The 20,544-nt window shown below is 45.2% G+C and overlaps 1 protein-coding gene across 1 annotated transcript in view; it reads right to left on the minus strand.

The window, feature by feature from the left end:
* Nucleotides 1-19,746, minus strand: part of UPB1 (beta-ureidopropionase 1) — a 38,230-nt gene extending 18,484 nt beyond the window's left edge. The window contains exons 1-5 of the mRNA XM_039504837.1: nt 19,559-19,746; nt 19,059-19,230; nt 14,104-14,191; nt 12,935-13,029; nt 5,708-5,869 (exon numbers count right to left, since the gene is read on the minus strand). Coding sequence (XP_039360771.1) covers nt 5,708-5,869; nt 12,935-13,029; nt 14,104-14,191; nt 19,059-19,230; nt 19,559-19,659 — 618 coding nt within the window. The 5' untranslated portion in view covers nt 19,660-19,746. The remainder of the gene's footprint in view (nt 1-5,707; nt 5,870-12,934; nt 13,030-14,103; nt 14,192-19,058; nt 19,231-19,558) is intronic.
* Between the last annotated feature and the right edge of the window lie 798 nt (nt 19,747-20,544).

The raw sequence follows: 20,544 nt of genomic DNA on the forward strand, positions 1-20,544 counted from the left end.
TTTTTATAGGGACAGTCCCGATTGTTGGGTCTTTTTCTTGTATAGGCTCCTATTACCCCCCACCCCCGTCCCGATTTTTCACACTTGCTGTCTGGTCACCCTACTGAGGCTGCTCAATAAAGAATCTGAGAAGCAACTTATTGTTAGTTTGTGTGTCTCTAGCAAGACGTTTTTTAAGTCCATCAGAAGCAGGATGCCTGCCAAACAAGCAGTAGGGCCATTAGATGACCAAGATGTTAAAAAGGGAACTCAAGGATGACAAGGCCATTGCAGAGAAGCTAAATTAATTCTTTGCATTGGTCTTCACTGTAGAGGATGTAGGGGAGATACCCACATCAGAGCTATTATTTTTGGTCAACAAATCTGAAGTACTGTCCCACACTGATGTGTAAACAGAGGACGTGCTAAAACAAATTGGTAAATTAAACAGTAATAAGTCACCAGGACCAAATGGTATTCACCCAGGAGTTCTGAAAGAACTCAAATATGAAACTCCAGAACTACTAACTGCAGTATTTAACCTATTGCTGAAATCAGCCTCTGTACCAGATGACTGGAAGGTAACTAAGGTAACACGTATCAGAGGGGTAGCCGTGTTAGTCTGGATCTGTAAAAGTAACACGGATATTTAAAAAGGGCTCCAGAGGCAACCTTGGCAACTACAGGCCACTGAGCCTAATTTCAGTACCAGGCAAATTGTACAGAACAGAATTATCAGACACATAGTAAACACGATTTGTAGGGGAAGAGTCAACATGGCTTTTGTTAAGGAAAGTCAGGCCTCAGCAATCCATCAGAATTCTTTGTGGGTGTGTGGATAAGGTGATCCAGTCCATATAGCGTACCTGGATCTTCAGAAAGCCTTTGACCAGGTTCCTCACCATAGGCTCGTAAGGAAACGAATTAGTAAGGCTACAATTTAGGCATGGGTATTTTTAGTAGAAGTCATGAACAGGTCATGGCCAATAAACAAAAATTCATGGCCCATGACCTGTTCATGACTTCTACTATAAATAACCCTCACTAAATCTTGGGGGGGGGGGCTGCTGCTGTGGGGAGTGAGCTAGGGGGCCACTGCTGGGAGGGAGTACTGGGGGAGCCGCTGCTGGGAGGGGCAGCGGCACCAGCTGCTGAGGGCCAACAGAGCAGCAGCTGCTTCAGCCACCCTGGGAACACTTCCAGGGGCCGCTGAGCAGCGGCTGCTCCAGCCACCCGAGGGAGCGCTGCCTGGGCAGTCCCCGGACCGGCCACCCCAGGAACTGCTGCCTGGGCAGTCCCCGGGGCCAGCCACACCGGCCGCTGCCCGGGTGGTCCCTGGAGCCAGCTGCGCGAGGCTGCCTGAGCAGTGGCCAGTGTAGCTGGCTACAGGGCCACCTAAGTGGCTGGCTGCAGAGCTACTCTAGCAGCAGCCAATGTGGCTGTCCCTGGGGCTACCTGAGCAGCTGGCCCCGGAGTCAACTGCTTGGGTGCCCCAGGGGTCAGCCACAGAGGCTGCTGCAGAAGTCACGGAAAATTACGGAATCCGTGACTTCTGCAACCTCCAGGACAGATACAGAGCCCTACTAATTAATCACGGGATAAGAGGGAAGGTCCTCTCATGGCTCAGTAACTGGTTAAAAGATAGCAAAAAAGAGTACGAATAAATAGTCAATTTTCACAATGGAAAGTGGTCAACAGGGGTGTGCCCTAAGGATCTGTATTGGCACCAGTGCTGTTCAACATTCATAAGTTATCTGGAAAAGGGAGTGAACAGTGAAGTGGCAACATCTGCGGATGATATAAAATTATTCAAGATAGTTAAGTCCAAAGCTGACTGCAAAGAGTTAGGTTAGGTCTACACTTAAAACACTATAATGGCACAGCTGCAGCTGCGCTGCTGTACCACTTCAGTGTAGACACTACAGCGACGGGAGGGATTCTCCCATCGCTGTAGGTAATCCACCTGCCCAAGAGGTGGTAAATAGGTTGACAGAAGAATTCTTCCATTACCCTAGCACTGTCTACACTGGAGGTTAGGTCAACTTAATGATGTCTCTCAGATATATGGATTTTTCACACCCCTTTTCAGTGTAGACCAGTCCTTACAAGGGGAATCTCACAAAACTGAGTGACTGAGCAACAACATGGCAGATGAAATTCAACATCGATAAGTGCAAAGTAATGCACATTAGAAAAAATAATCCCAACTATACATACATAATGATGGGTTCTAAATTAGCTGTTACCACTCAAGAAAAAGATCTTGGCGTCACCGTGGATAGTTCTCTGAAAACTTCAGCTCAATGCACAGCAGTGGTCAAAAAGGCTAAAAGAATATTAGGAACTATTAGGAAAGGAATAGAAAGAAGACAGAAAATATCATAATGCCGCTACATAAATCCAAGGTTTGCCCACACTTTGAATACTATGTCCAGTTCTGGTCCAGGGCCGCCCAGAAGATTCCGGGGGCCCGGGGTCTTCGGCGGCGGGGGGCCCTTCCGTTCTGGGACCGCCGCCGAAGCGCAGCCAGGTCTTCGTCGGCGGGGGCCCCCCGCCGCGGGTCTTCGGGGCACTTCGGTGGCGGGTTCCGGAAGGGAATCACCCCCCGCCGCCGAATTACCGCCGAAGACCGGGCTGCGCTTCGGCGGCGGGTCCCGCTCCATCTTCGGCGGTAATTCGCCAGTGGGGGGTCCTTCCACCCCGGAGCGGAAGGACCCCCCGCCGGCGAAGACCAGGAGTGAAGAAGCTCCTGCGCCCGGCCCCGCGAGAATTTTCCGGGACCCCCGGAGCGAGTGAGGGACCCCGCTCCAGGGGCCCCGAAAAACTCTCGTGGGGGCCCCTGTGGGGCTCGGGGCCTGGGGCAAATTGCCCCTCTTGCCCCCCCCCTCTGGGCGGCCCTGTTCTGGTCACCCAATGTCAAAAAGGGTCTAGTGGAACTGGCAAAGGTACAAAGAATGGCAACAAAGGGAAGAGCTTCCATATAAGGATTAGGGCTGGTCTGCTTAGAAAAGATTTGACTAAAGAGAGATATGATAGAGGTCTATAAAATCATGAATGGTGTCAAGAAAAAGTGTTATTTACCTCTTCACATAACACACAAACCAGGGATCACTCAATAAAATTAATAGGCAGCAGGTTTAAAAACAAACATAAGTACTTCTTCACACAATGCACAGTCAACCTGTGGAACTCATTGCCAGGGGATGTTGTGAAGACAAAGAAAGATAACTGGGTTCAAAAAAGAATTAGATAAATTCCTGAAGGATAGGTCCATCAATGGCTATTAGCCAAGATGGGCAGAGATGAAACCTCATGCTCCAGGCAACCCTTAACCTTTGACTGCCAGAAGCCAGGAGTGGAAGACAAAGTGAATCATTCCCAAATTCCCCTTGAAGCTCTAGTACTAGCCACTGTCAGAGACAGGATACTGGGCTAGATGGACCACTGGTCTGATCCAGCATGACAGTTATGTTCTAATAAATAATTCTATTTCAAAACAGATCTGCCTATATTGTATCTTTTAAATTTATTTTTATTTCTCAGTCCTATGTTTTTTCTACTATGATAGGAGAAGAAAAACAAGATTGTTATTGCTTGGGGGAATTCATCAGCTCTTGCTCTTTATTCCTCACCAGAGGTCATAATCATCTCCACAGCAACTAACTGATGTCTCAAGGAAGATTGATTTTTGTTTATTTATACACCCTCCCACACAGGGCTGAAAAGGTTAGAGACCAACCTTTTTCCCCTTTACATTTAGTTCTCATTGATTTGCCATGGATGATTGCAAGCTGGCATTCCCAACCTGCTCCACAAAGACAGTCCACCCAGTCTGAGAAATCCAACTTACTGCCCTCCTCAGGTTTGGGTTTTGTTACTTTATAGTTGTTTTCTCTGTTAATAAAGATCGGAATAATCCTTCCTCCTAGTCTGAGCTGCTCAGCCCTCACCCAAGGTCTGTCTGTCTCTCTCTTTTCAGAAAGCCAGGACCACCTCTGTAATATCCAGGCAGAGTAACAAGTCACCAACAGAATATCCTTAACCCCTTCCAAGCAGGATCAACACTTTTTAACAAGGTGGGGTGTTTTAGGCAAACACTACTTACCCATTACACTGAAGCTGATAGAGCAGGAATTGTCAAATTGTTTAAATATGTTAATCGATTGTTTTGATGCTTCTCCTGGCACTCATGATCACATGGACCACCTCCCATTGGTGATCACATAACATCCCTGTGGCAACTGCAGCAATTGCATGCATAGAAAAGTGAAAGTACTCATATATATAGTTTAGCTGCCTTTCATTGCAGTTTCACAGCTGGAAACGAAGAGAAACATGCAACCAGCAAGTGCTGCACAGAGGACAGTTGGGAACCTCTGAGACAGAGTGTTCTAGGCCCATACAGTATGAATATGGTATTTATTATGTATGGATTTAACTGTTAAATAAGGTGTGAAGAACATGGAAGGTATGTGTATTAATTTTTATGAATATTTATGTGCGTGTGTAGGGAAGGAGGAGGATTTGGTGGTTACTGTAGTGCTGGCTAAAAGGCAGCTAAGGGTTAAATCTTTCAGGAACCTGAAACAACTGCTGAAGACAGAAGTCAGTTGCCTGGTGCTCAGTCAATACTATGAATCCACTGTATGAAGGCTACCTCCAACCCGCTCTGGAGAAATGTATACACCAGTTTCGTCAGCTACAGGGGCTTGGCTTGAAACATCAGGAGATCTCTAAGTGGGAAATTTCAAACAAAGGAACTTTGAAACGGATAAAAGGCAGCTTGGATCTTGAGGGACACAGCACGCTGACGGGATGGTGGGGGAGGGCTGCCTATGAGAGAGGCAATAGTTGCAGGGGTGCAGCCTGCTTCATGCAACCCAATGCTTTGGGGCTGCCTGGGTTAAGCAGAATCTATTTAAACTAGCAAGGAAAGGTTAGGTTTAGGTAAAATATGCATTTAGGCATTTGTTATTTTTAACCCTTTTCTCTCTGCTTGTGATGTTCCTACAGATAAATAAATTATACTCTGTTTTGAACAAGCTGCTCTCTGTCATTGCATTTACAGCTCCCTGAGAGAATTCTGGATCAGGTCAAACCCAGTTGGCTCTGCTGGAGGTAATATGGTTTGTAAATAAAGGTGCTGTAAACTCATGGTCCAGTCAAAAGTGGGATGAATTGCAGGATTAGAGAAGTGCAGGTATAGGCCTGTCACCTGAAAAAAGTGCCCATGGAGAGATACAAAGAAATCACAGGTACAGTTCATCCCTGAACCATATAATACAAGGCTCGTCAGCTTACAAGAAATTCACCAGAAGTATGACTTCATCAGTGCCCCACAACTGACACACCATGGCTATGAATTACACAATTTTTATAAAGCTCCTCAATATTTTTGTGAAGTTGCTTTGTTTAGAAAAACCCATTGGGATGATAACCTGTAGAGAAGAACAGATTATTTTGGGGAAATATTATAAAACAAAGAAAATAACTTAAAATAAATCAAAGCTACAATAGCATCTTGAGGATTCTGGTGGCATCATATTCCATGCTTATGATTTATGAGCGCACCAGAAACCCCGCAGTGGCATCATCACAGCCACACAATTCTACCTTGACAAAATGGATAGGACAGTTATGCAGCTACACTTTCCAACACTCTACCATATAGAGACAAGCAAGAGCTACAAAGTGAGGACAGTTTATTATAAACAATGCTACATCTCACCTCATTGAAATCTCTAATCCTTGGAATGTGATTTTTCCTGCTCTTCCCAAGGACAGATCCAGAGTTTGAAATCACCACTGCAGTGTTCCACAAAGTTCCTCCATGTACATCATCTCTCTCCAGAATTGGAGACACCACAACCATATTGTGCTTCTTTGCCAGCTATAGAAATTAATAGAAAATCTCTATTACAGCAAAGCCTGTTATGATTAACTCTGTTTTCATCTTTTTCCCCTCAAAGTAGAATACAGGAGAGGTTTTCATTCTGTGCATTATTCTGACCTCAGCTAAGCACTAGTGATGAATATATGATGTACTGAAACTCTAGTGTTACAACATTTTTCTTGTTCAGAGAGGGATACCTCAGTGAAAACTTGTCAGTCTGAATCCTTCTAGAAGAAGCATCAAGTTCCAGTTAGATGAGTTCTGCTGTAGCAGCAGTTTTTAACCTGTAAGCCAGATCCACCCGCACCCAAAAGGGGCATAAGGAACTGCTGAGAAATAAGCACAGGGGGAGGGTGTAATCCTGCTCGCATTCTTTCATTCTGATACACTGCTTAGTGGATTTGTGTAACAAGAGCTTGTCAAAAAAGGTTAACAAAAAAAAAGGGGGACATGCTTAAAAGAACATTTTTTATTTTCTGAAAAATAATAAATCAGTTTAAAAAAAAACATAAAACTGAATTTTTTTTTCAATTTTTGTTTTACCTTCATTCTCCAGTGACAATTTTTCAAAAAAATTCTCGTTTCATTCAAATAGCCATTTTCCACTGAAAAAATGTTTCTACTCAGAATTTTTGACCAGCTCTACTTAACAACTCACATCTGAGCCTCAGATTCTAAAGCTTCCCATAAACTCTGGTACTGATTCCTGATGCCTTCTACAAAGAACCAGAGCAAAGGATTAATGAATACACTTGCTAAGGCTTTCCTGTGAATGCCTGACATGTGAAGTCATAGTATGGAAAGTGGACAACTCTATGCAGACATTTATTAAATCGGTCTGGACCTACTAGTCATTTTTATTCTCTTTGCAAAGCATCTCATGTTTGGCTTTTAGCTATGGGATAAAGCATTCAGGTTCTCTTCAGCACCAATTCAGTGGTATATGAAACTGAACTCCAACAGTTGGGAACAAAAGGATTCAGGCAAGGCAGAGTCTTCAACAGATGTCTCAGGAATGACTCTCTAGAACTAAGTCCTGGATTCTACTGGCTGCTCATCATTTAAGCATTATTTGTCCTTGTATTCTTCCTTCCATTAAATTTAGTGTTAGTAACATAACAGAAAGACATTACACAATTTGATGATCCCCAATTATGCTAGGTATAGAACCGTGGCACTGTGCACCAATAGCAAATCCTTTTTTGAGTAGGAATTTAAATTAGTCATCGAGTCATAGACTAAGGTCAGAAGGGATCATTATGATAATCTAGTCTGACCTCCTGCACAACGCACCCACGCACTCCTGTAATAAACCCCTAACCTATGTCTGAGTTATTGAAGTCCTCAAATCATGGTTTAAAAACTTCAAGGTGCAGTGAATCTTCCAGCAAGTGACCCGTGCCCCACGCTGCAGAGGAAGGCAAAAAAACCTCTGCCGATCTGCCCTGGAGGAAAATTCCTTCCCGACCCCAAATATGGCAATCAGCTAAACCCTGAGCATGTGGGCAAGACTCACCAGCCAGACACCCAGGAAACAATTCTCTGTAGTAACTCAGATCCCGCCCCATCTAACATCCCATCACAGGCCATTGGCCATATTTACCGCTAATAGTCAAAGATCAATTAATTGCCAAAATTAGGCTATCCCATCATATCATCCCTTCCATAAACTTATCAAGCTTAGTCTTGAAGCCAGAGATGTCTTTTGCCCCCATTGCTCCCCTTGGAAGGCTGTTCCAGAACTTCACTCTGATGGTTAGAAACCTTTGTCTAATTTCAAGTCTAAACTTCCTGATGGCCAGTTTGTATCCATTTGTTCTTGTGTCCACATTGGTACTGAGCTTAAATAATTCCTCTCCCTCCCTGGTATTTATCCCTCTGATATATTTATAGAAAGCAATCATATCTCCCCTCAGCCTTCTTTTGATTAGGCTAAACAAGCCAAGCTCTTTGAGTCTCCTTTCATAAAACAGGTTTTCCATTCCTCGGATCATCCTAGTTGCCCTTTTCTGTACCTGTTCCAGTTTGAATTCATCCTTCTTAAACATGGGAGACCAGAACTGCACGCAGTATTCCAGATGATGTCTCACCAGTGCCTTGTATAACAATACTAACACCTCCTTATCTCTACTGGAAATACCTCACCTGATGCATCCCAAGACCACATTAGCTTTTTTCACGGCGATATCACATTGGTGGCTCATAGTCATCTTGTGATCAACCAATACTCCGAGGTCCTTCTCCTCCACTGTTACTTTCAACTGACGAGTCCCCAGCTTGTAACAAATATTCTTGTTATTAATCCCAAACGCATGACCTTGCACTTTTCACTATTAAATTTCATCCTATTACTATTACTCCAGTTTACAAGGTCATCCAGACCTTCCTGTATGATATCCCAGTCCTTCTCTGTACTGGCAATACCTCCCAGCTTTGTGTCATCTGCAAACTTTATTAGCACACTCCTGCTTTTTGTGCCAAAGTCAGTAATAAAAAGATTAAATAAGATTGGTCCCAAAACCGATCCCTGAGGAACTCCACTAGTAACCTTCCTCCAGCCTGACAGTTCATCTTTCAGTATGACCTGTTGTAGTCTCCCCTTTAACCAGTTCCTTATCCACCTTTCAATTTTCATACTGATCCCCATCTTTTCCAATTTAACTAATAATTCCCCATGTGGAACCATATCAAATGCCTTACTGAAATCGAGGTAAATTAGATCCACTGCATTTCCTTTGTCTAAAAAAATCTGTTACCTTCTCAAAGGAGATCAGGTTGGTAGATCACGATCTACCTTTTGTAAAACCATGTTGTATTTTGTCCCAATTACCACTTATCTCAATGTCCTTAACTACTTTCTCCTTTAAATTTTTTTCTAAGACCTTGCATACTACAGATGTCAAACTAATAGGCCTGTAGTTACCCGGATCACTTTTTTTCCTTTCTTAAACATAGGAACTATGTTAGCAATTCTCCAGTCATATGGTACAACCCGAGGTTACAGATTCATTAAAAATTCTTGCTAATGGGCTTGCAATTTCATGTGCCAGTTCCTTTAACATTCTTAATGAAGATTATCTGGGCCCTCCAATTTAGTCCCATTAAGCTGTTTGAGTTTGGCTTCTACGTCGGATGTGGTAATATCTACCTCCATATCCTCATTCCCATTTGTCATCCTGCCATTATCCCTAAGCTCCTCATTAAAGACTGAGGCAAAGTATTTGTTTAGCTATTGGGCCATGCCTAAATTATCCTTAACCGCCACTCCATCCTCAGCGTTTAGTGGTCCCACTTCTTCTTTCTTTGTTTTCCTCTTATTTATATGACTATAGAACCTTTTACTATTGGTTTTAATTCCCTCTGCAAGGTCCAACTCTATATGGCTTTTGGCCTTTCTCACTTAATCCCTACATGTTCTGACCTCAATAAGGTAACTTTCCTTGCTGATCCCTCCCATCTCCCACTCCTTGTAGGTTTTCTGCTTTTTCTTAATCACCTCTCTGAGATGCTTGCTCATCCAGCTTGGTCTACAACTCCTGTCTATGAATTTTTTTCCCTTTCTTGTTATGCAGGCTTCTGATAGTTTCTGCATCTTTGACTTGAAGTAGTTCCAGGCCTCCTCCACCTTTAGATCCACAAGTTCTTCAGTCCAATCCACTTCCCAAACTAATTTCCTTAATTTTTTAAAGTTAGCCCTTTTGAAAAACCCTAGACACAGATCTATTTTTGTTTATCCTTCCATTTAGTTTGAACTGAATTAGCTCATGATCGCTGGAACCAAGGTTGTCCCCTACAACCATTTCTTCTATGAGGTCTTCACTACTCACCAAAACCAAATCTAAAATGGCATCCCCTCTTGCTGATTCAGCAACTACTTGGTGGAGGAATCCATCAGCTGTTGCATGCAGGAAAAGCTGAGCCCTATTATTATTACTAGCACTTGTCCTCCAGTCTATATCTGGGAAGTTAAAGTCTCCCATGATCACAATATTCCCATTAGTATTTACTTCATTAAAAACATTAAAGAGGTCTCTATCCATATCCAAATCAGATCCCAGTGGTCTATAGCACACCCCAAGCACTATCCCAAGAGAGGCTCTAGTAGCTTTCTCCCCCCGATGTGATTTCTGCCCAGAGAGACTCTATCTTATCCATTCCATCACTTCTTATTTCTTTACAGTTAACCTCATCATTGATATACAATGCTACTCCACCACCTTTGCCTTTATTTCTGTCTTTCCTAAACAGCACATACCCTTCAATACTTGTATTCCAGTCATGACTACGATTCCACCATGTTTCTGTTATCCCTATAATATCTGGTTTCACTTCCTGCACCAGTAACTCTAGTTCCTCCATTTTGTTACCTAGGCTCCTTGCATTGGTGTACAAACATCTTAATTTTTGCTGTTTCGCTTCACTCACATTCTTTACCCGATTAGGCACAGACATTCTATCGCCAGTATCACCTATTAAACTGGTATCTACACTACCCTTCCTCCTTATGGCCATTCTCCTGCCCACGGCTGTCTCCTTTCTTACTTCATTTTCTTCCTTCTCAATGTTAAAATCTGGCGTGGAGATTATTTGGACATCTCCCAATCATCTCCCCCAAATTCCTAGTTTAAAGCTCTCTTAATCAGTTGTGCCAGCCTCCATCCTAGAAGCCTATTTCCCTCCCTACTCAGGTGAAGTCCATCCCGAGAGAACAGTCCTCTGTCCATGAATGCCTCCCAGCGGCCATACATCCCAAAGCCCTCCTTATAGCACCCTGCCTGAACCATCTGTTGATCATCATAATCTTGTCACACCTTTGTTGCCCTTCTCTAGGAACAGGCAGAATCCCACTGAAGATCACCTGAGCCTCTATTTCCTTAAGCGTCTTCCCCAGCCTGGCATAGTTTCCCTTGATATGTTCCAGCGAGAATCTAGCCATATCATTTGTTCCCACATGAAGGACAATCAGTGGATTCTTTCCCGATCCCATTAGGATCCTCTTCAGCCTCAGGTCCACATCCTGTATCTTAGCATCCAGCAGAAAGCATACCCTTCCGTTCTCTGGATCAGGTCTGGTTACAGGACTGTCTATTCTTCTCAGTAAGGAGTCCCCAGACATGTAGACCTGGTGATAGTGCGATTCTCTGGTCTATCCCCTGTTCCCTCTGGCTGCAAGTCCTCTCAATTCCTATTCTCCCTTGCAATCCTCTGTAACCCATCCTGTATCCTCCTGGGGCTCATATTTGGTGTTATCTCCATTGACTCTTCCCCTCTTCCTATAGAACTAGCTGCTCCTTTCTTCTTCCTTGCCCTCCCACCTTCAGTGACCACCTGCTGTGCCCCTTCTTCATTTTCCAACTCCACAAACCTGTTCCTGAGCTCTATTTCTCCTTCACTAGCCCATCTTTTCCTCTGCCTGGTTCTCTTAGTCACATGCTTCCACTGTCCACTTTCCTCACCCAGCAGTCTCCCCTCAGAGTTCTTTGGTCCTGCTTCCATCTGCAAGTCTGAGCTTTTCCCTTCAGCCTCCTCATGTCTTTGCTCCATCATCTGCTTGAACTCCCTTCTAAACTCAACCAGAGTTTCCACGTGCATCTCCAATCCTCTGATCTTTTCTTTCATCAGCTATATCAAGCGACACTTCATGCAGACAAAACTCTTTACATGATCCTGGAAGGGGTACCAGAAGATACCGCAACTTCCACATCCAGTCATCTTCATTGTGTCTTCCACTGCTTGGGTCACTACCACTGCTGCATCTGTATCTGTCATAGCCTTCCCACCTAAGTCCTGTTAGTCTGGGAAACACAAACCAAACCAAAACACCACCACCCACAGCAAAACAAACCCCCCCATGAGCACCACAACACTGCCAGAACACCACACACTCCCTTCACTAGCCTGTCTATTCCTCTGCCTGGTTTTCCTAGTCTTCCCCCCAAACTCCCCTTAAGAACTCCCACTCAAACTCCCCTGTTTACAGCTCTGTTTGCTGGCTCCTGTGCCTAAATTGTTCTTTATTGCAATAGATCAAATATAAGAAAACCTTTGATCAACGAGTTACTGTAGTTATACAGTAGGCAGTGGATCCACACATGTAAATGTATTAATGTTAAAAAGTATAGGTGCTGCCTTGTCCACAGGAATCATAGCATCACAGTACCTTTTAATAGTCTAGCAAGAATATTTTGCACTAAATTTTAGTACTGATAAGTTATTTAACCTTTGGTTAAATGACATTTTCTCTTCTTTCCCCTCATGTCATTTTACTTTTCCATAAGTTTGAATATTTCTTGCAGCATCTGCCCTTAGGTCATTAACCCCACATTGAGAAGTGCCCCACACTTGGCCTAGGTCAGACTGAAGCTGTAAAGTCGTTACACATACATGCTTAGTAGGTCAGATCACATCTGGATAGATTCAGGCCCACAACAAACCTGATCATGTCAGTGAATCATTTAATAAAGAAAAATACAACGTCCCTTATAAAACAAGAGAGCTGTAGACTATTTAAGATGGCAGAAGGTGAAAATTATCCTACAATCACTCTTTCACTTAGTGATCCCTGGCCAAATGACTGCCAGCTATTAAAAGGTCACCTCTGTTGCACAGAAAGCTGCATTCTGTGTTACATGTCAGAGAAAGGATGTAGAAGAATCATATGAAAGTGTTTCCTTTTCAGAACATTAGTTAACTCATCAGTTAATATTCTTTGTGTAATGCTTTGCTAATGCATAGTCAGTTCCATTCAAAAGGAATTTCTTGACTAGAAGTTAAAGGTGACTGATTGTGAAGCTTATTCTTCTTGTAAAAATATGGGAAAAATCAGGATAGGAAGTCTCACATATCCTACAGGGAAAAAGGCACTATATAAATGTAAAGTAAGATTTTTTTAAACACTGTTTCATATTGTACGTGTTGTTGTGAGAGCTAGTGAAAGTGCAAATGGACAATACATGCTTTGAATGTGCTGGAAAATTATTTTTGGTTCTTTAATTCTTACAACTTATAAGACTGATATACAAAAAGTGATCACTACACAATGGTATGAATTCAGCTTTTTACCTTCTGGCAGAACCTTGTTGTCAGACCATCCTCTGCTGACTCAGCAAATTCAGTCCATGGAAGCTTCTCTCTTGTACAGAATGCAAAGGGCATAGCTAATAAAATAACAACATGAGAAGTCAATACAAAGGCTTCAGATCACTGAGCTGGTATGGGGTGGGTTCTGCTTTACTCATCTAAAACAGGTCAATGAAATGTGTTCAGAAGTTGCTTTTGTGAAAACTGAGAAATAATTACCACATCTGAGTATGGTACTACTATCTCCTTCTCCCTGCACAAAGGAGTTTGATTCTTGAGAATGTATCATTTAGGGGTCTCCAATCTTTAGATTTTCTAGGCTGCATTCTCACAGAGACACCATGACAGGACCAGCCACATATAGTTCCAGTGGTCTGTATGCAATAGACCAGGATCTGATTTCCCCTCACTCCACAGCCCAGGAAGGACAAGAAGTGTTGCAGAATCACTCAACACTATGGAGCAAAGACAGCACCTTGTAATCAGCCAACATTTGTTCAATTAAGAAGCCAGGCTGAGTCCCTACTAATTTGAAATGGGAGGCCTAGCTGGCCAGAAGAGAAGTAGTTATGATTAGAGACCTGGAGAGTGAAGTTAATATAGGTGAAATGAGAGAGGATTACCCACTATCTCACACAGGGCAGAGGATCCCCTGAAAGAGTGTCTGAGGAAGAAACCTACAAATTAATGACTAAGACATATTTCCCCCAACAGTCACACAAGAGGTCCTTCAATTTTGGTTTTGGCCAGTCTTAATTCCACACATCCTCCATTTTCATTTAAATATTATTTTTCTGTTATTGAGAATCTTCCTAAATGAAACAAAACTTCCAAGGAAGAAAAGGGGAAGAGCAGGTGAAAGAACACACAGTAAGCATAACTAAAAGCATCGCCGAGATGCAGGCCCTGCCTTTGCAGACCTACATAGGACCTGCACACAGCTGTGTTAACAAGGATTCTTTTAAGTTTCTTTCAGAAAATAACGATTAGGATCAGTGGATTGTATCCTGGAATCTCTGTTTCATAGTAGCAGCGGAACATTTTTTAAATATAGGGTACCTGTTAAATGGAGAGGAATTGGCTATTTTCAGAAAATTAACCATTTTAAAGGCAAAGAATCTGGACTTGGGGAGGCTACAGAAAATACTCACTCCAAGCCTCTTGAAAGCAGATCACATTGACCCCACACATTGCAGCCACCTCCACGATCTCCTCTATTCGCCTGTGCAGGGCAGCCACCTGGTTGTAAGAAATTTGACCCTATAAAAACTCATAAATCATAATTCACTTGTAACATTAAGGTTTTGGTTCTGCCACCTTTGTTCACACTAAGTAGTACCTTGCTTGGCACTTCACCCCATTAATTTCAGTGAGAATACTTGTAGGGTAAGTTACTGCTCAACACAAGCAATGGTTGCAGAATTGGCCCTAAAGAGTTAGGGTATTTTTAAAGGTATTTAGGTGCCTAAACCTTCAGATAGGTGCCTAATGGGATTTTCAAAAGCACATATCTGCATCTCTAGGCATTCTATTCTAGATACATTTAAAAAACTGGCCTTTAGTCCCTACATGTGCATTAGAGATCTATAAACCTTAAAAGAGCCACACACAAAAAACCTTTCTGATGCTGTTTTGAGATGTGACATTTAGTAAGGTGAATGAGTAAGCATAATACCACCAGAGGTTAGACCAGTCTTTGAATTGATATCTGTACATCCTGCAAGCCCATGTAGATTCCAGAACGTCCCCTAAAATACCAGCCCTGGAGCTAGCAGAGTTGCGAACTGACAAAATGCCTGTTGGAGCAGTACGTTGCTTCACTCTTGAGCCCCATACATCTGACAACTTCGACCAGAAGTTCTTTGACTAGAAGTTAGGAGGCCATCGGCCTATGGTTATCTGTGGGACAGTTGCTTATGTTTGGATAAAGGAGAAATGGGATGATTGGGGACAGGGATTGCCATGGACTGGCTACTTCTGAAATGCAGACAAGCTCCTCCTTTTGGCATATGTTCTGGGTCTAATGAGAGAAGCTCATTCTCTGAGGCTTGAAATGCATGTGCGCGCACACACAGAGTTAGTAAACATGCTTCAATCAGTAATATACAAGTTATTACCCTCAACGCATGTTTTAGTGCATCCCTAAGAAGAACCAAGCAGTGCACCAGTGATGGACTGCTTGTATTTTTCTTTAATTAAAAATCTTTACACAGGAACTCTTCTCACTGGAGAACTCTAGTTACAAGGAGGCATAGGCGCAGTGGCAATGAGATTTGGAGCCATTCATATATCTCCATCTCAAATCCAATCCAGATTGATACGGACCAAACAAATATAACAGCTGTGTAGCGTTATGGAAAATGACTTGGTGGTCTTGGGCCAGTTTCTAGTGGAGAGGCATCCACATAACAAATGGCAGCAACTGGCACTCTTTTTGGCAGACCACACAGATAAAGCAAGAACTTGACTAAGGGTATGTCTACACTATGGGATTATTCCAATTTTACATAAACCGGTTTTGTAAAACAGATTGTATAAAGTCGAGTGCACGCGGCCACACTAAGCACATTAATTCGGCGGTGTGCGTCCACGTACCGAGGCTAGTGTTGATTTCCGGAGCGTTGCACTGTGGGTAGCTATCCCGTAGCTATCCCGTAGTTCCTGCAGTCTCCCCCACCCATTGGAATTCTGGGTTGAGATCACAATGCAAAAACAGTGTCGCGGGTGATTCTGGGTAAATGTTGTCACTCAATCCTTCCTCCGTGAAAGCAATGGCAGACAATCATTTTGCGCCCTTTTTCCCTGGATTGCCCTGGCAGACGCCCTAGCATGGCAACCATGGAGCCCGTTTTGCCTTGTCACTGTCACCATATGTGTACTGGATGCTGCTGACAGACGTGGTACTGCAGTGCTACACAGCAGCATTCATTTGCCTTTGCAAGGTAGCAGAGACGGTTATCATCCCTATTGCACCGTCTGCCATTGTAAATTGGCAATGAGATGACGGCTGTCAGTCATTTTGTACCATCTGCTGCTGTCATGAGTGCTCCTGGCTGGCCTCGCTGAGGTCGGCCGGGGGCGCATGGACAAAAATGGGAATGACTCCCCGGATAATTCCGTTCTTTATGTTTTGTCTAAAAATAGAGTCAGTCCTACCTAGAATATGGGGCAAGTGTACCAGAGAACCAGAGAGCACAGCCGCTCCGTGTCAGAGCCCCAGAGATCCCGCAGAAATGATGAGCCTGCATGCCATTCTAGGGGGTGTCCCTGCAACAACCCCACCCCTTGCTTCCCTCCTCCCCCAACCCTCCTGGGCTACCGTGGCAGTGTCCCTCCATTTGTGTGATGAAGTAATAAAGAATGCAGGAATAAGAAACACTGACCTTTTAGTGAGATAAAATGAGGGGGAGGAAGCCTCCAGCTGCTATGATAGTCCAAGCAGGACATTAAACGGGGGGAGGGGGGAGAAGAGCACAGCCTCCCGCTGCTATGATAGTCCAGATAGTACAGAATCTTTTCTTTAGACATGAAAGGGGGAGGCTGATGGAGCTCAGCCTCCAGTTGCTATGATGAGGACGGTTACCAGCCGTTTTGTACCATCTGCCGGGAATGACCGGGAGTCATTCCCATTTTTTCCCAGGCACCCCCGGCCGACCTCACCGAGGCCAGCCAGGAGCACTCACGGGCTGATGATGAAGACGGATATCAGTCATATTGTACCAACTGCCACCGGGAAGGGGATGTTGGTGTTCAGCGCTGCAGCACCCCATCTACCAGCAGCATGCAGTAGACATAGGGTGACACTGAAAAAAGGCGAGAAACTTTTTTTTCCCTTTTTTTTCGGGGGGGGGAGGGTGTAAATTGACGAAATATACCCTGAAACACCCGAGAAAATGTTTTTGACCCTTCAGGCATTGGGAGCTCAGCCAAGAATGCAAATGCTTTTCGGAGACTGTGGGATAGCTGGAGTCCTCAGTACCCCCTCCCTCCCTCCATTAGCGTCCAATTGATTCTTTGGCTTTCCGTTACGCTTGTCACACAGCACTGTGCTATGGACTCTGTATCATAGCCTGGAGATTTTTTCAAATGCTTTATCATTTCGTCTTCTGTAACGGAGCTCTGATAGAACAGATTTGTCTCCCCATACAGCGATCAGATTCAGTATCTCCCGTACGGTCCATGCTGGAACTCTTTTTGGATTTGGGACTGCATCACCACCAGTGCTGATCAGAGCTCCACGCTGGGCAAACAGGAAATGAAATTCAAAAGGTCATGGGGCTTTTCCTGTCTACCTGGCCAGTGCATCCGAGTTCAGATTGCTTTCCAGAGCAGTCACAATGGTGCACTGTGGGATACCGCCCAGAGGCCAATATCGTCGATTTGCGGCCACACTAACCCTAATCCAACATGGCAATAGCGATTTCAGCGCTACTCCCCTCATCGGAGAGGAGTACAGAAATCGGTTTAAAGAGCCCTTTATATCGATATAAAGGGCTTCATTGTGTGGACGGGTGCAGGGTTAAATCGGTTTAACGCTGCTAAATTTGGTTTAAACGCGTAGTGTAGACCAGGCCTAACACAGAGAATGAGCTACTCTCTCTCTCCAAAACACAGTGTCTGAGTGAACTTTCTGCCCTGTGGATAAACCGGACTATCAGTCCAGCATATTTCACAAATGTGAAATTCACCTTCATTTTGCTTTTAAAAAGACTATAGATTTACATAAAATTTGCACCTGAAGGAGTGCATCTTGTTAAACGGACACACTGGTGTTCATCTGGTGAAAGACTCTCCTCAGACCTAAAGAGTTTTAGAGCATAGAATTTATACAAATCACCAACTCTGCATTCTGCAATCATCAACTTCAATTCTCTGAACATGAGACTTTTCTGGTTCATTTGACGGGTAAAGTCTTTTAGCTTAGAAAGCCAGCAACTAAATATTTAGCTTCAAGAAAACTATAAATAGCTTGGGCGAGTCAATAAGTAAACAATAGAAATGAGATTTTCTGATGAAGCTGCATGTTCTACTTTGAGTCACAAGACTTCTTGACAATTTATCATTCAACAAGTCAAATCCAGGGCCATTAGGTAACGTAGGCCCTAAAACTGATAGCGGACAACACAAGAAATGCAGAACTGATAGTGTGACCTGTGAAAGACAAGGTGGGTGAGGTAATATCTTTTACTGGAACAACTTCTGTTGGTGAATGAGACAAGCTCTGAGATACACAGAGGTCTGGGAAAGGTACTCAGGGCTTGTTCTCACATACAGTAATTCAGCTGTGCCACGGTAGTGTTTTAGTGAAGATGTTCCTACGCCAACAAGAGAGCAGCATAGTAAATCCACCTCCTTGAGAAGCTCTCCCATCAGCACAGTATTGTCTACATGGGGTGTGGGGGGGAATTGTAGATCAGTATCACTCAAGGGTATGGATTTTTCCACATAAGCAACATAGTTATACTGATATAGGTCTGTAACCTAGACTTGGGCTCAGAGTGTCACAGCTCAGTACAAAGTGGAACAGACTGATAAATATGAGGAGTTAACACATGTTGCAAGAGACCATTCGGGATGATGGGCACAATTATCACCTCTGCAATCACTGGACAAAGAAGTGTTAAGGGGTTACATACCGTGGTAATGAGACACAAGACCAGCCTCTCAGTCTAACAGCTTGTTTACATTACCACTTTTTACAGTCATAAATTACATCGCTCAGGGGTGTAATGCTCTTCTCTAGGGTTGCCAACACTCCAAGGTTGTCCTGGAGTCTCCAGGAATTAAAGATTAATCTTTAATTAAAAGATTATGTTACGTGACAAAACCTCCAGGAACAGGGACAACCAAAGTTGGCAACCCTATGGAGTAATTACCTCCATGGGAGAGCGCTCTCCTGTCGACATAGTGTGTCTTTACCAGACGTGCTACATCCATGCAGCTGTGCCAATGTGGGGCGGTAGTGAAGACAGGCCCTAAAGCGTGAGTCCCTGATTTCAGTGTCAGAGTTTTAGGAATTTAAGCTGCCAGGCTCATGTGACAGGTGCTGATCCAACCGAAGAGCTGCAGCCGGCTGACCCAGAGCCCCCTTTCCAGGTGACTGTACCTGCTCCGCCACGGGTGTGTCTGTGGGCAGGGGGATTTTATTCTGAACCAGCCCCACTCGAACCACACGGGGCTGCCTCAGCTGCTCGGGCGCAGCTCCAAATCCACAGCCCTGCAGCTCAAACGCCCTCTGGCTCGCGGCCGACAGAGCCGCAGCCGGCAAGGCCAGTTCTCTGAAACGGCAAAGGACGGGAATGAAGGGCGCGCGCGAGCGGACAGGGTGCGCGCGCGCCTCCCCCCTGCGGGCAGCCCGCGCGCCCCGCGCCTGCCAACCGCCAAGGCGGGCAACAGCAGCGGGACACCGCAAGGGCGCGCGGAGGCTGCGCGGCCGCCACCCCTCAGGCGAACCTGCGCCCCAAAGCCCTCCAGCAATGGCCACGCCCCCCCCAAGGCCGCCGAGCTAAGACGCCCCCCACCGCCTTCTCCCCCACCCCGGCCTCAGTCCCACAGCAAGACCGGCAGCCGGCGCAGGGGCTGCTGGGAGCTGTAGTCCTCCCGCACCTGCTCAGGCTGCCGTAAAGGATCCGCTTCACTTCGCCGAGCTCCTCGGGCGGGAGGTGCCGGTCCAGGCATTTCTCCAGCGACTCTAGAGCCCCCGCCATGGCGGCTCCGAGGACGAGGGAGGCAGCGGTGGCCGACAGCTGGGCGGACTGCACGGGACCGGGCAGGCTAAGTGTTACCCCCGCGGCGGCCAGCCCGGACACGCCCCCCAAATGGGACCTGTGGCCCGCGAGACACGCCCCCGCCTCTTCCCCCCGGAGGGGTTTTGGCGCGTTCCCCTGCTAGGGAGGGGCCTGCTCTGGGGCTGGACGTGTGAGGCCGGGTGGGGTCACGGGGATGTTCGCCCACTGGCTGCAGCCTGGGCAGGAGCAGTGCCAGCTTGGCCCCCAGGGCCCCTCCAACAGCGCCCTGGGAGTAGCACCGCCATAGGGGTGGGGTGGGGTAGGGCACCACCCATCTCCATGGCCTGTACACCCCTTGTGGCCACCCACCAAGGGATGTGCCCCTCTGGCCTAGCCTGTCGCTGAGTAGAAAGCAGCGTGCACTGGATTGGAACCAGCCCCCAGCGCTGAACGGCTGCATCTTCTACCAACCCCCGGAGCCAGACAGGCCCTACGCTTACCCCCTCTTCCTGTTAGAGTCACTAAGGGGCGGTGGGCCCTGCCACAGCCAGGATGTTCGTCTAAACAATCTGCTCTGGGCACTATTGTGGGGGAAGTTCTATAGCCTGTGTTATACAGGAGGTCACACGAGATGGTCACATAGGTTCCAGTTGGCCCCCTCAGCCTCTAATCCCTGGCTAACCTAGAACCAGAACACAGGCACAACACACACTTAAGAACTTTTAAGATGCCCAGTAAGCAAATCCACAATATGAGCAGGGGAGGAAAAGAGGGAGTATCATAGTTTACACAAAATGTCATGCATCTCATTATGTGTATAGTTTTTAATAGCAAAAAGACACCACACAGCAGCCAGAAACAGTA

The sequence above is a fragment of the Mauremys reevesii genome, linkage group 18 (genome assembly GCF_016161935.1).
Source record: "Mauremys reevesii isolate NIE-2019 linkage group 18, ASM1616193v1, whole genome shotgun sequence".
NCBI lineage: Eukaryota > Metazoa > Chordata > Testudines > Geoemydidae > Mauremys > Mauremys reevesii.